The sequence below is a fragment of the Macaca fascicularis genome, chromosome 15 (genome assembly GCF_037993035.2).
Source record: "Macaca fascicularis isolate 582-1 chromosome 15, T2T-MFA8v1.1".
Taxonomy (NCBI): Eukaryota; Metazoa; Chordata; class Mammalia; order Primates; family Cercopithecidae; genus Macaca; species Macaca fascicularis.
In genome coordinates this window covers 122,430,565-122,444,248 of record NC_088389.1, presented here as the reverse complement: position 1 = coordinate 122,444,248, position 13,684 = coordinate 122,430,565, and the positions used below count along the sequence as shown (strand labels likewise).

Below are 13,684 nucleotides of genomic sequence, written 5' to 3'. Positions count from 1 at the left end.
ACCTGGGAGGTGGAGGTTGCAATGAACTGAGATCATGCCACTGGACTCCAGCCTGGGCAACAGAGCAAGAGCCTGTGGGGGTGGGGGGGAATATATATGTATATATATACACACACACAATGCAAATGTGGAAAAAGTAAAACAACCTAAATATGTATATAGAAAAGAGACACTATAGTAGGTTTTAACATATGACTCTTTAAAGAGTCATAAAAAATAATTTACTACCAATAGAAAAGAGTAAAAACATAGAGATAATAGCAAAATGTATAAACCTGGATCTTCACAAAGCTCTTAGAAACTCTGAAGTGACTGGCCAGATTTAAGACACATTGGTTGGGAATAGACTATTTTCTAAATTTAGATTGTATAGTTGGAGAAAGTGTTAATTCTTTTATGGGCAAAAACAGTGTTTTTGCTTGATTAAGAATGAGTACTATTTAAAATTTTGTTTTCTTAGTTAGAGATTACTTTAAATTTTAACATAGGCACTGAAATTCTACACTGAGCACATCTTGAAATAGTTTACTGGTGAGCATTGTGTACCATGGACACCATTTATTAATGTAACCGCATGAAACCCCCATCTCCAGAGGGACCGACCAGTCACTCAGATGATTAGTCTCATCACTTCCTCAAAGGTTCTAAGGCTGGCAAATGATAATTCAAGTGTAAAAGCAAACTAAAGACACTTTGGGGCATCCGAAAAGATAGAAAATTCACTACATACAGACTTTTCAGAAAGAATTCATCAAGCAGCTTCTCTCTAGTGCAAAACACAAACTGGATTCAAGAAAGAGGGGAAGGTAGGACACAAGAATGCCAACAACATAAGCAGCAACTTATGGTTAAGTCTAAAATACTGTCAGTAGATAAAAGCAATCTTGAACTAAAATGCCAGATGATCCCAGCATATGCTGGAGTGGAACTCTGATAAGAGTTCTTGATCAAACACAGGTAGAATGTGTTAGGTTTTGAAGGGAAGGCGAGGGTTAAAGAAAGACACAGAGAGAAAGAGGGGGCAGATCAACAGTAAATGCAGGCATTTACATCCAGCATAAATCTGCAGAGGTGGGGGACTAGCTTCATGCCAGAGCCCACCTCCACTTACAGGCTGAGGTACTTTATAGACCGAGGTGGGAGGCGTCTGGTCAGTGCGGCTTGCTGCCCGGCAAGATATTGATAAGATGTTCCTATGATCAGGTGGTTTGGCCCTTTTCCCAATGGGATGTGATAGGGATGTTCCTTGGCTGTTTGCTGCAGGATGTAATGGGGATATTTCTTCAGCTGAGCCTTTGTCTGCCTTGTGGTCAGTGGTTAGGCAGGATGTCTCATACCGCCCGAACCCTCTTGGAAGGTTTCACTTTGACCAAGGCCTGCAAAAGGGTGGACACAGTTTGGACTAACAGAATGCAGTAAGGACCACACCCTCACCTCCTCCTCCAGCCATGTGATTTTCATGAAGGCAGCAACACTGGTGGCACTGCGACTTCTCTATCAAAATCAATTCCTACACTAATTTCCTTAGAAAAGATGTGCCACAGAGAAATCAGTTACACAATTTTGAATATTTCTGTTGCTAAAACAAAACTTAACAGCATCTTGTATTCTTATCGTAAGAGGAAATACCACAGATTCCCTTGCAACTAAACTTCATGTACTTGGAAAGCGTATTTCTTTGGATCTGATCTACAGACTTTGTCGGGCTCAATTAGGATGCTTTTATATTACATGTAATTATAGGGAGCTTGTTGAAACCAAGGCTGCGTCTCAAATATACATACATGTGATGCATGGTTATGAAAGGCTTTTAGGAGAAAAAGTATTTTCTAGTGCAGGCTTTTCTGTAAACAGTGAAACAGCACAGGCATTGGGATCACAAAGTCCTTAGGTGCCAAATCAGGCGCTAAAGTTCTAGGAGTTTTGTGAGCCTGGACGTTACAAAACATGATAAAACTGTATTTATATGTGTGTGTGCCTGTATATAAGTACACACACAAACATTAGTTTTAAGTCTCAGTCAAAGCCTTAACATTGATAAATCAGGAAAGTGAACTGAAGAATGTTTAGGAGTTATACACCCAGTTAATTTCCTAATTCATTAATTTGTGTTTGTGTGATTTTTTTTTTTTCTTTGAGACGGAGTCTTGGCTGGAGTACAGTGGCACAAACTCGGCTCACTGCAACTTCCATCTCCCGGGTTCAAGCAGCTCTCCTGCCTCAGCCTCCCTAGTAGGTGGGATTACAGGCTCACACCACCACACCCGGCAAATTTTTGCATTTTTAGTAGAGATGGGGTTTCACCATGTTGGCCAGGCTGGTCTCGAACTCAGGTGATCTGCCCGCCTCGGCCTCCCAAAGTGCTGGGATTACAGGTGTGAGCCACCATGCCCGACCCTAACTCATTAATTTTATGACATGTTTTAAACATAGTGCTACCTGTATTTCAAAGCACCACTTCCTGTCACAATTTTTTAAAGAACATAGAAATTTGTTTCATAAATAAAAAGAAAACTTCACTTGAAAGCAGAAACCCAGCTATAAGTACACAGGTTTTTATGACATGTTTTAAAAGCATCGCAGGCTGTTACTGAAAAATGAATAGGGAAAGAATTGAGGATGTAGGTCTTGATACCCTTCCTGAGGAATTCTGCAAGGGCTTGTAATTGATCACCCTACAGAATAAGGAAGCTCTCTTTTTGCTGTTGGTGACACCACAATCCAAGGGCTTCCCTGCCTGGGGAGATTTCAAGATCTTAGCGGAAGAAGGAGGCCTGATAGTCTATTTGTAGTTCTCCAACAACCTGGAGGAGCTGCTGCTGTTAGGCCAACGGCTGCTCCCAGCGGCTGCAAGGCTCCTGCCCTGGAGTTCCAGGGAGCTCTGGCACAGGTGGCAGTTAAACGTGAAGGCTCAGTGTGCAGGCTGGATGGTCGCCCATCTACAATGAGCTGGCCTGTGGGAAAGGAGGAAGCCATCCCTGGACTATAGGATGGGACAAATCGGGGAGGGGCATTTTGGTGATGGCGTTGTGATACTTGATCATTCAGCATGGCCTTTGAATTATGAAACTTCAGAGGGGTGTGGAATATAAATATATAGATGTATTAATATATATACAGTTGTATATATATACAGTTTCTGCTTTTCATATATAATATATGTGAAATATATGTTATATATCATATATTTATATCATATATATTTAATATTTATATATGAAAAGCAGAAATTGTTATAAGCTTTTTTCTGTTTTTCTTTGTTGAGGTATTTCCTTTGATAATCTTCAATCTTTAATCTTGATATAATTTCACAATTGCAGAAAAGTATAAGAATAATATAAAGACCTCCTATATTTTGCCCTATTTACTTTGTTATTCTCTCTCTCTATATATATATATACACATCCACACGTATATTTACATTATATATATAACATATGTATGTAATAACCTACAGATACTCTGCCCTGTTACCCCTCAAATACTTGAGAACAAAGACATTTCTTGCATAACAGCAGTACAAGGATAAAAACCTGGAAATTCAACATTGACATGATACTACTAACGAAAGCACAGTCCGTATTCAAATTTTGTCCATTGTCCCAGTAATATTCTTCATCACTATCCTCTAATGTAAAGATATTCCTTAGGCTGTCTTTGTCTTTTATGACCTTGAAAGTTTGAAGAATACAGACCAGTTATTTTGTTTCAGTTAGTCTGGCCTGTCTACATGATTCACGTTAAGGTGTTTGGGGAGGATTATCATAAAACTGGTGTTCTGTCCTCAGCTCACCCTGTAGGGCGGCACTTACCTCTCAGGCCATGTGCCTTGGGGTCCCATGGGGTCCGTTTGCCTCAGTTTGGTAATAGGAACTTTGACTATTGGGTTAAGGAGATATTCACTAGGTTTCTCCACTGTAAGTTTCCTTTTTTTCCATTTGTAACTAATAAACTGTTTTATGGGGAAATATGTGAAGGCTAAGATATCCTGGCCTTTGTCACACACTTTCATCCACTGTTTTGTTTTGTTTTGTTTTGAGATGGAGTTTTGCTCTTGTTGCCCGGGCTGGAGCGCAAAGGCACGATCTCGGTTCACTGCAACCTCCCCCTCCCGGATTCAAGCTATTCTCCTGCCTCAGCCTTGTGAGTAGCTGGGATTACAGGTGCACACCACCATGCCCGGCTAATTTTTTGTATTTTTAGTAGAGACAGAGTTTCACCATGGCCAGGCTGGTCCTGAACTTCTGACCTCAGGTGATCCGCCTGCCTCAGCCTCCCAGAGTGCTGGGATTATAGGCGTGAGCCACTGCGCCTGGCTCATCCACTGTTCTTTTTAACCTGAATTATGTGTTACTATGATGCTTGCAATGCAGAGCCCTACAGACATCATTCCTTCTCATTTATTAATTGGTTTTCTCTGCAAGGAATAGTTTTTCCTTTTCTCTCATTTATTATTTATTCATTAATTTACATAAGTATGTACTCATAGGCTCCTATTTTATTTTATTCTTGTGAATGTTTATTTTGATGCTTAATTGTCTCCTATCTTAGTCCACTCTGGCTGCTGTAAGAACATACCATAGACTGGGTCATTAACACAATAACATTTTATTTCTCACAGTTCTGGAGACCATAAGTCTAAGATCAAGGTGCTGGCAAGGTAGATATCATTCTGAGGCCTCTTCTTTTGGCTTCTAGGTGGAAACTGTCTCACTTGTGTGCTCACGTGTCCTCTTCATTGTGCTTGTGGGGAGAGAGATTGAGAGCGATTGGATTGCAAGTTCTCTGGTGTCTCTTCTTATAAGATCCATAATCCCATCTTCAGGGTCCCACCCTCATGACTGCATCTAATCTTAATTACAGCCCTGTGGCCTCACCTCCAATACCCTTACACTGGGTGACAGATAGGGCTACAAAACATGAATTTGGGGAGGACACAGACCTTTACCCTATAACATCTCCTCCAGCCAGTTATCTCCTATTGATTGGCGAGAGAGAGTTCAGGCCAACTCCTGTGTCCTTTCACAAGCTCCAATATTGTCGGGCACTTAATTACTTTCTGGCATAAGATGTGTTGAGTTATCTTGTCTCTTCTCTGTCCCATGTTTGGAATCAGGCATTTTCCAAGGACCCTTGTTTCCTTTGTGGAGAGTGATATTCAGAAAACAATGTATGCTTGCTGTATGTGAGCTCATTGTTTCTGGCCTGTCATTCTTCTGGGCCCTCTCAGCAGAGAGAACTGGGCACGTGCACACATGCACACACACACGCATGCACATACACATCACATATAAGTACAGACACTCATACACACCCCGCCACACATGCACATGCACATATACACTCATGCACATACATACCACACACAAATACACATATACACATGCACACACACACGCATGCACATACACATCACATATAAGTACAGACACTCATACACACCCCCCCACACATGCACATGCACACATACACTCATGCACATACACACCACACACAAATACACATATACACATGCACATACACACCACACACATACACACACATGCACATACACACCACACACAAATTCAAACACACATACACACCCTGCACACATAAACATGCACACCCACACACATGCACATACACACCACACACAAATACAAACACCACACACAAATACAAACACACCCCACATACATGCACATAAAAACCACACACAAATATAAACACACATACACACCCCGCACACACACACATGCAGGGGCCTTTGAAAACAGTATGCTGAGAATAGATAGGGCTCAAGGACAGCATCTCCAGTTGAACTTTTAATGAACTCCTATAGGCGCCAAGAAGGCGGGCAGATAAGAAAGAGCATAGAAACAAGGAACTGAGTAAAAGGTTACATGTGGGAAAAGAAAGTTTGTTTTGCATTGCATTCTTCCTGCTGACGTGAGGTTTATGGAGTATAAATAAAGTGAGGCGGAGGCTCTGAGCGCGGCCGCCATGTTCTCTGTGTGTCTTTGTCTTTGTGTGTGTCCTTTCATTCTCCACCACCCCCGGTGCGGCCCCCAACAAGTGGCGCAGCGAGCAGGGTCAGCACGGGTGAGTAGGGGAGAACAAGAAGGGGAACCCCCTAGGGGCGGGTAAGGCCTGGATATTATTAAGGGGAACCTTCTTAAGCTTTCATTATGGGGAATTCCAGTTCCTTGGCCTCAGAATATTTAAGATTATTACAAGGGCTTTTACTTTCAACTGGAGTTGATACAAAAGAGAGAACTTTGCGGAAATTGTTTGCTCATGTGGAACAACATTGTGATTGGTTTCAATATCAAACTGAAGTCCAGTTAAATAAACGAGATTGGCAACAGGTTGTTAAGACCCTTCGTCAAGCGCATCAGCGCGGTGATGTAATGCCGGCACCTTTGTGGGCTCTCTGTGCCTCTATTACTCAGGCTTTGGAGCTCTTAGAGACAGATTCTGAAAAAGAGGAGGGTAAAGATGAGGAATCTTTGAAGTCTCCGATAGCTATTTCCCCTCCTTTAGATAATTCTGTAACTGAGGGGGAAGGTCCTTTGCACAATGATGTGTCTCAGGAAAAGGAATCAAAAATTCAAAAGGAGCTTCAGCCCGTTGTTCAATTGTTACAACAAATTTTGCAATTGCAGTTATCTCCCCCTCACCCTACTCCTCCAGCCACTCCTGTTTTTACTTTTCCCGTGGCTCATCCATCTCTGCCAGCACCTAAAGCAGCAGAGGAGGATAGTTTTCCACCACCACCACCGCCGGTGGAAATGTTGCCTCGTTCAGGCACGGTTTTTACTGTCCCTGCTTCTACTGCTAAAGCTGTAATTAAGGTATTGGATTCTCAAGAGGATGAGGATCTTTTACAGTTGTTCCCCATTACTAGGCAACCTTTTGGCCCTAATGATCAATTTCCTCAAGGAGGTGTGAATGTGCAGTATAATGTCCTTCAATTTAAGTTCCTTAAAGAAATGAAGGCAGCTATTGCTAATTATGGCCCTCAATCTCCATTTGTCATGGGGCTTTTAGACTCTTTCTCCTCTGAAAATTTATTTTTGCCTATTGATTGGGAGACTTTGGGGAAGGCTGTTTTGGACCGTTCTCAGTGGCTCCAGTTACGTAGTTGGTGGCTGGAGGATGCCAAAGAACAGGCCCGCTGCAATGCTGCTAGAAATCCTCCAGGACCAACAGAGGAGCAATTAACAGGTACTAGTCAGTTTGTTACCGTAGCGGCTCAATCTGGGCTCGATGACATAGCATTATCACAAGTTAAAGGACTTTTTTTAAAAGCTTGGTGTAAAGTAGAACCATCGGGAAAAACTGCTTTGTCTTTTGTTAAGATTTTACAAGGTGCTAACGAACCATACCCTGATTTTGTTGCTCGGCTCCAACATGCTGTAATGAAAACTGTGGGTAATGGGACAGCAAGCAAAATTCTGATAACCACACTAGCTTTTGAAAATGCTAATCAAGAATGTCAGAGGTTGTTGCGCCCTCTAAAGGCTGCTGGAAATTTGCAAATAGAAGATTTTATTAGAGCCTGTGCCGGAGTGGGAGGGGCTGCCTATAACGCACAATTGTTTGCTAGAGCTTTATCTAAAGTACTCATGGAAAAAAGGGGGGTCTGTTTTCAATGTGGAAAGACTAGTCATTTTAAAAAGGAGTGTCGTAAGTTACTTAATAAGAGTGACTCCCCTAAAACAGGATTTAAAAAGCTTCCCACTGAGCTCTGTCGCCGTTGTGGCAAAGGGCGACACTGGACTAACCGATGTCACTCTGAAGTAGACAAATACGGTAACCCTTTAACCTCCGAATCAGGAAACTTGCAGAGGGGCCCTTCAGCTTGGGGCCCCAGCAACAATACAAGCCCTCTTCATTTGCAATTTCCAATCAGCTCGGGGTACCAACATCAGCAGGCAAATCAATCAATGTTAACCCCCAATTTTCACTAACTCAACTTTTTTCCGCTACTTCTGGTAGCGCTGCTGCTGATGTGTCAATTTTACAGACTGTTGAACTCACCCCAGAAATGGGAGTTGTTAAATTGCCTACAGGTATTTTTGGGCCATTACCTCCACATACTGTTGGATTGCTTATAAGACGTAGTAGTAGTATTTTAAAGAGTTTACAAGTTCATTTGGGTGTTATAAATTCTGATTATAAAGGAGAAATTCAAATTATGGCACAGGCTCATAAACCCATATCCCTTAAAGAGGGGCAACGAATTGCACAGCTCCTTTTATTACCCTATTTTCAGTTTCCTTCACGAAAGCAAAAAAGAACTGGAGGTTTTGGAAGCACAGGTAAACATATTTTTTGGGAAACGTTAGTAACTCAACAAAAACCCTTGTTTTCTCTCGAAATAGAGGGACAAATTTTTCAGGGCTTGGTAGATACAGGAGCTAATGTTTCCATTATTGCCTCTGACCAATGGCCTTTACAATGGCCTAAACAGCCTGTTGCTGTGTCTCTTACTGGATTAGGTTCCACTTCAGAGGTGTATCAAAGTTCCCAATCTTTGAATTGTCGAGGGCCAAATGGTCAAATGGCCCAAGTCCAATTTTATATTGTTCCTATTGCCCTAAATTTATGGGGGCGAAATTTATTACAACAATTTGGAGCTTTTGTTTCTATTCCTCATGTTTCTAATTCTGCCAACAATATGATGTTCCGCATGGGCTACAACCCCCTTAAAAAGTCTTTAAACATGTAGCCACTGTTCAGCAGCCTCAAGCCCTTCCCTTAAAGTGGAAAACTAATATTCTTGTATGGGTTGAACAGTGGCCTTTAACACGTGAAAAGCTTGAAGCCTTGGAAAACTTAGTTCAGGAACAATTATCCTTAGGCCATGTAGAGCCTAGTACTTCTCCATGGAATTCCCCTGTCTTTGTCATAAAGAAAAAGAATGGAAAATGGAGATTATTAACAGATCTTCATGCTATTAATACATGTATTCAACCTATGGGATCTTTACAACCTGGCCTTCCTAATCCTTCTATGATTCCTCAAGACTGGGTGCTCATGGTTATTGATTTAAGAGATTGTTTTTTTTCTATTCCTTTGGATCAAAAAGATTGTGAGCATTTTGCCTTTTCTGTCCCTGTTTTTAATAATTCACAACCACTTTCTCAATATCAATGGAAAGTTTTACCTCAAGGTATGTTAAACAGCCCTACCTTGTGTCAAGAATTTGTCCATAGGGCCTTGGATCCTGTTCGAAAGCGTCATCCTTCTGTTCTTTTATATCATTATATGGATGACATTCTTCTTGCTGCACCCACCAGAGAAAAGCAGCAAGATGCTTTTGTATCATTATAAACTCAGCTTTCCTTTTATTCACTTAATATTGCTCAGGAAAAAAATTCAACTAGATTTTCCTATTCAATATTTAGGCTATACCTTGGGGGCGCAAAATATTCGACCCCAAAGAATTCAAATTCGACGTGATCATTTAAAAACATTAAATGATTTTCAAAAGCTTCTAGGAGACATTAATTGGATGCGTCCTGTTTTAGGAATACCAACATATCAGTTACAACATCTTTTTTCTATTCTAGAAGGAGACAGTCACTTGGACAGCTCACGTCATTTAACTCCTTTGGCTTTACAGGAACTCCAGCTTGTGGAAGAGCAACTTCAAAAGGCCCATTTACATTATATCCTTCCTGATGTTCCCCTTTCCCTTTGTTTATTTCATACTTTGCATTCTCCTACAGGAATGATTCATCAGACCAATCGGCCGCTAGAATGGATCTTTTTGTCCAATAAAACATCTAAATGCTTAACTATTTATATTGATCGTTTAGCTGAACTGATCATCAAAGGACGACATCGTTGTCGACAACTTTGGGGAGGAGACCCTTCCGTAATTATTTCTCAATTCACTGATAGTCAGATCACTCATCTTCTTGCAACTTCTGATTCTTGGCAAGTTGCTTGCGCTTCTTTTGTTGGACAATTTTCTACCCAATATCCTAAATCTCCGATCTTTTCATTTTTTAGGCAACATTCTGTGTTGCCTTTTTCACCAATCTCTGTATTTCCTGTTCAAGGTCCTACCTTTTTTACCAATGCTAGTAGCAATAGTAAGGCTGGATATTGGAGTGTTCATCAATCTCGAGTTACAGTTTATCCTTATCCCTCAGTGCAACAGGGAGAATTGTTTACTATTCTCATGGTCTTACTTGATTTCCCTACTACTGGTTGTAATATTGTTAGTGATTCTCAATATACCGTTTATGTTACTTCTTATATTTCTCAGGCCACTTTACCTCTTTGTGCTACTTCTTCTCTTCAGAAACTCTTTTCCTTGTTATTTTCTACTTTGAGCCAACGTCAAGCTCCTTTATTCATCACTCATCTTCGTTCTCATTCTCAACTTCCTGGACCATTAGTTCATGGTAATACTCAGATTGATTCACTTCTAATTAGCCACTTGCAGGCTGCAGAACAAGAACATGCTCTACATCACACTAATAGTTCTGGCCTTCAACGACAGTTTCATTTAACTCGTAAACAAGCTCGTTCTCTTATTCGAGCTTGTCCTTCCTGTGCTCCTTTGAGCATTCCATCTTTCCATCCTGAAGTTAATCCGAGAGGTACTCAAGTTAATCAAATTTGGCAAATGGATGTTATACATATTCCTTCTTTTGGACGATTAAAATATGTTCATCATACCATTGATACTTTTTCTCATTTTCAATGGGCCACTCCGTTGCCATCTGAGAAAGCTGATTCTGTTATTACACATCTCTTAGCTTGTTTCGCTATCATGGGCATTCCTCTTATACTTAAAACTGATAATGCCCCTGCCTATGTCTCTCATAAATTACAAGTTTTCTTACAGCAATACAATATTCAACATATCACCGGGATCCCGGGCAACAGTCAAGGTCAAGCCATCATTGAGCACGCAAATTTAACTTTAAAAACTCAACTATTAAAACAAAAAGGAAAAAATGAGTCCCCCAGAAACCAGATTTTGAAGGTTCTTTTTACTTTAAATTTTTTGAATCAGTGGAGACAATTGCAAGACTCCGCTGCCGTAATTCACCTTTCCTCACCTCCCTCGGTGATAGTCCCTGCTGACAATTTAAAGGTCTGGTATCCTAATGAAGAAGATAAGTATGTACAGGGCCAAGTTCTAAAGCAGGGACGGGGATATGCTCTTGTCCTTACAGGGAGCGGACCTGAGTGGTTTCCTATAAGACGATTGAAACCCTGTTGAAAAGAAAACTGGATTCAGCATGCATTTCTTCCTTTGTTGGATGTGCCTCGGCGGGGGACTTATTTCTCTTAGTGAGGCTTTGTATGAATATTGGACTTATATTCCCTTTCCGCCCTTGTATCAGGGAGTCGCCTGGGGAGAGGCGGAAATTAAGGTTTTCACCAATGACACTACTTGGATGCCGTCCCCCTATATAGACAAAGACAATATAGAACGGGAAACGGGAATTATAAACAACACATACCAATTTGGTGTGGAAGGACTTCCAATATGTATGGGAAATAGTCCTCATTGTCTCCGAAAATCGCATGAAGCTTGGGCTGTTCGCTATAATCATAGTCATGTGGCTGCTAATACTGTTATTATTGTAACTAGAAGTTTTCAGTATAATCATATTGTCTATAGTAATGAGACTATTCCTAGTTCTTTACCTGTTTGTCCTATTCCAGAGGTTTCCCCTAATATAGAGGTATTGGAATGGCAACAATGTAGGGGAACTAAACCCTGGATTTTATTAGAATACAATGGTATGCAAATAACTGATTGGAGTGTACACGGTGATTTTCAAACAAAATTTAGTCACATACCTTTGAAATGGCACCGGGTAAATAAAAGTATTGCTGCTGATGGTAATGAAACCTTGGTTTGGCGTGAAGGAGGCCTGTCGCCACCTATGCCGCATCTTAGACACTCTTTACAAGTACAGAGTCATCTTTGGAAGTTGTTAGCTGCAGGCGATGCCATTAGCACTTTTGTGGGGAATATGTCCCTTAATCTTTCTAACCCAACTAACTCCTTTTATATTCAGTTATATCGAAATACCTCTCGATATATTATTGCTTGTGTCCGTAAGCCCTACCTATTATTAGCAGGGAATTTGACATGGGATAATGATATGGGGATTGTTAATTGTACAGATATGTGTACATTTTTGTCTTGCCTCAATCATTCCTGGTGGCACAACTTTGCTGGGGATATTTATATCCTCAGGGCTCGTAAGGAAATTTGGCTACCTGTTAACCTTATGCGACCGTGGGGGGCATCACCTCTTGAAACTTATATTTGGACTTCTCTTCAGCGAACCCGCCGTGCCCTTGGACTTATAATTGCCTCGGTGATGAGTTTTGTTGCCATCGCCTCCACTGCGGCCGTAGCAGGACTTGCTCTTCATCAAAGCATACAAAATGCTGAATTTGTGCAGCAATGGCACGAATAATCTCACCGGTTATGGCTTCAACAACGAAACATTGATTCTCAACTTGCTGAAAGATTGGACAACATGGAGCAAGCATTGACATGGCTTGGAGATCAGCTCACTGTACTCAGTACTCGAGTAACATTACAATGTGATTGGAATTCCACTCAATTTTGTGTAACGCCTGTGCCTTTTAACATCTCTCAAAATTGGACTGTAATCCGAAAATTATTAGTTGGCCATAAAAATATTAGTTTGGACATTCAAGAGCTCACTCAGAACATTTCCGAAGCATTTCGACAACAATTGCATGTGTTGTCTGGAACTGTAACCCTGCAGGAGCTGGGGCAGCGCCTTGCTGCCTTTAACCCATGGACCCAGATGAAAACATGGATTTCTACAATCTCTAGAAGTATATTGCTTTGGGCACTTAGTTTGGGTCTACTTCTTTTGGTGATTTGATGCTCCCTCCGTCGCCTCCAAAAACAAAAGAAAACACAGAAACAAATACGGGCTACCTTTTTAGGATTGAGGCAAAACAAAATTAAAAGGGAAAAAATGCAGGGGCCTTTGAAAACAGTATGCTGAGAATAGATAGGGCTCAAGGACAGCATCTCCAGTTGAACTTTTAATGAACTCCTATAGGCGCCAAGAAGGCGGGCAGATAAGAAAGAGCATAGAAACAAGGAACTGAGTAAAAGGTTACATGTGGGAAAAGAAAGTTTGTTTTGCATTGCATTCTTTCTGCTGACGTGAGGTTTATGGAGTATAAATAAAGTGAGGCGGAGGCTCTGAGCGCGGCCGCCATGTTCTCTGTGTGTCTTTGTCTTTGTGTGTGTCCTTTCATTCTCCACCACCCCTGGTACAGCCCCCAACACACACATGCACATACCACACACAAATACAAACACACATATGCACCCCCACACATAGACGTGCGCACACACATGCACATACAACCCCACACACAAAAATACAACTACATGTACACTCCACACACATACACATGCACATGCACACCACACGCACATACACAAATATTGAAAATTTGAAAACCATGCATCTTTTCAGGATACCGTATTCAATAACACATCTAGATAGGATAAATTAACCAGAAATCCGTTGGGAAAATCCTTCTCCTGTGTCCCTGGGAGAAGAAAGGAGGAAGTGAAGGAAGATTACGTAGAAGGACTTTTGGCTGCAGCACAGTTTTAAGGCATGTTTGCCAAGGATATTGAGTGTTCTTAAGCCACACTCTC

General features: G+C 41.2%; 1 protein-coding gene across 1 annotated transcript; it reads left to right on the top strand.

Annotated features, from left to right (window-relative positions):
- The first annotated feature begins 5,976 nt into the window (after positions 1–5,976).
- Positions 5,977–13,243, top strand: LOC141408686 (endogenous retrovirus group K member 25 Env polyprotein-like). The gene is made up of 2 exons (XM_074017851.1): positions 5,977–6,084; positions 11,184–13,243. Exon 2 carries the CDS (start codon positions 11,250–11,252, stop codon positions 12,444–12,446), a length of 1,197 nt encoding a protein of 398 aa, XP_073873952.1. The 5' UTR covers positions 5,977–6,084; positions 11,184–11,249; the 3' UTR covers positions 12,447–13,243.
- Positions 13,244–13,684: the final 441 nt, after the last annotated feature.

What these genes read in the sequence shown, in the direction of transcription:
- LOC141408686 (XM_074017851.1), top strand. Translation starts at nt 11,250, where the DNA reads ATGCATTTCTTCCTTTGTTGGATGTGCCTCGGCGGGGGACTTATTTCT.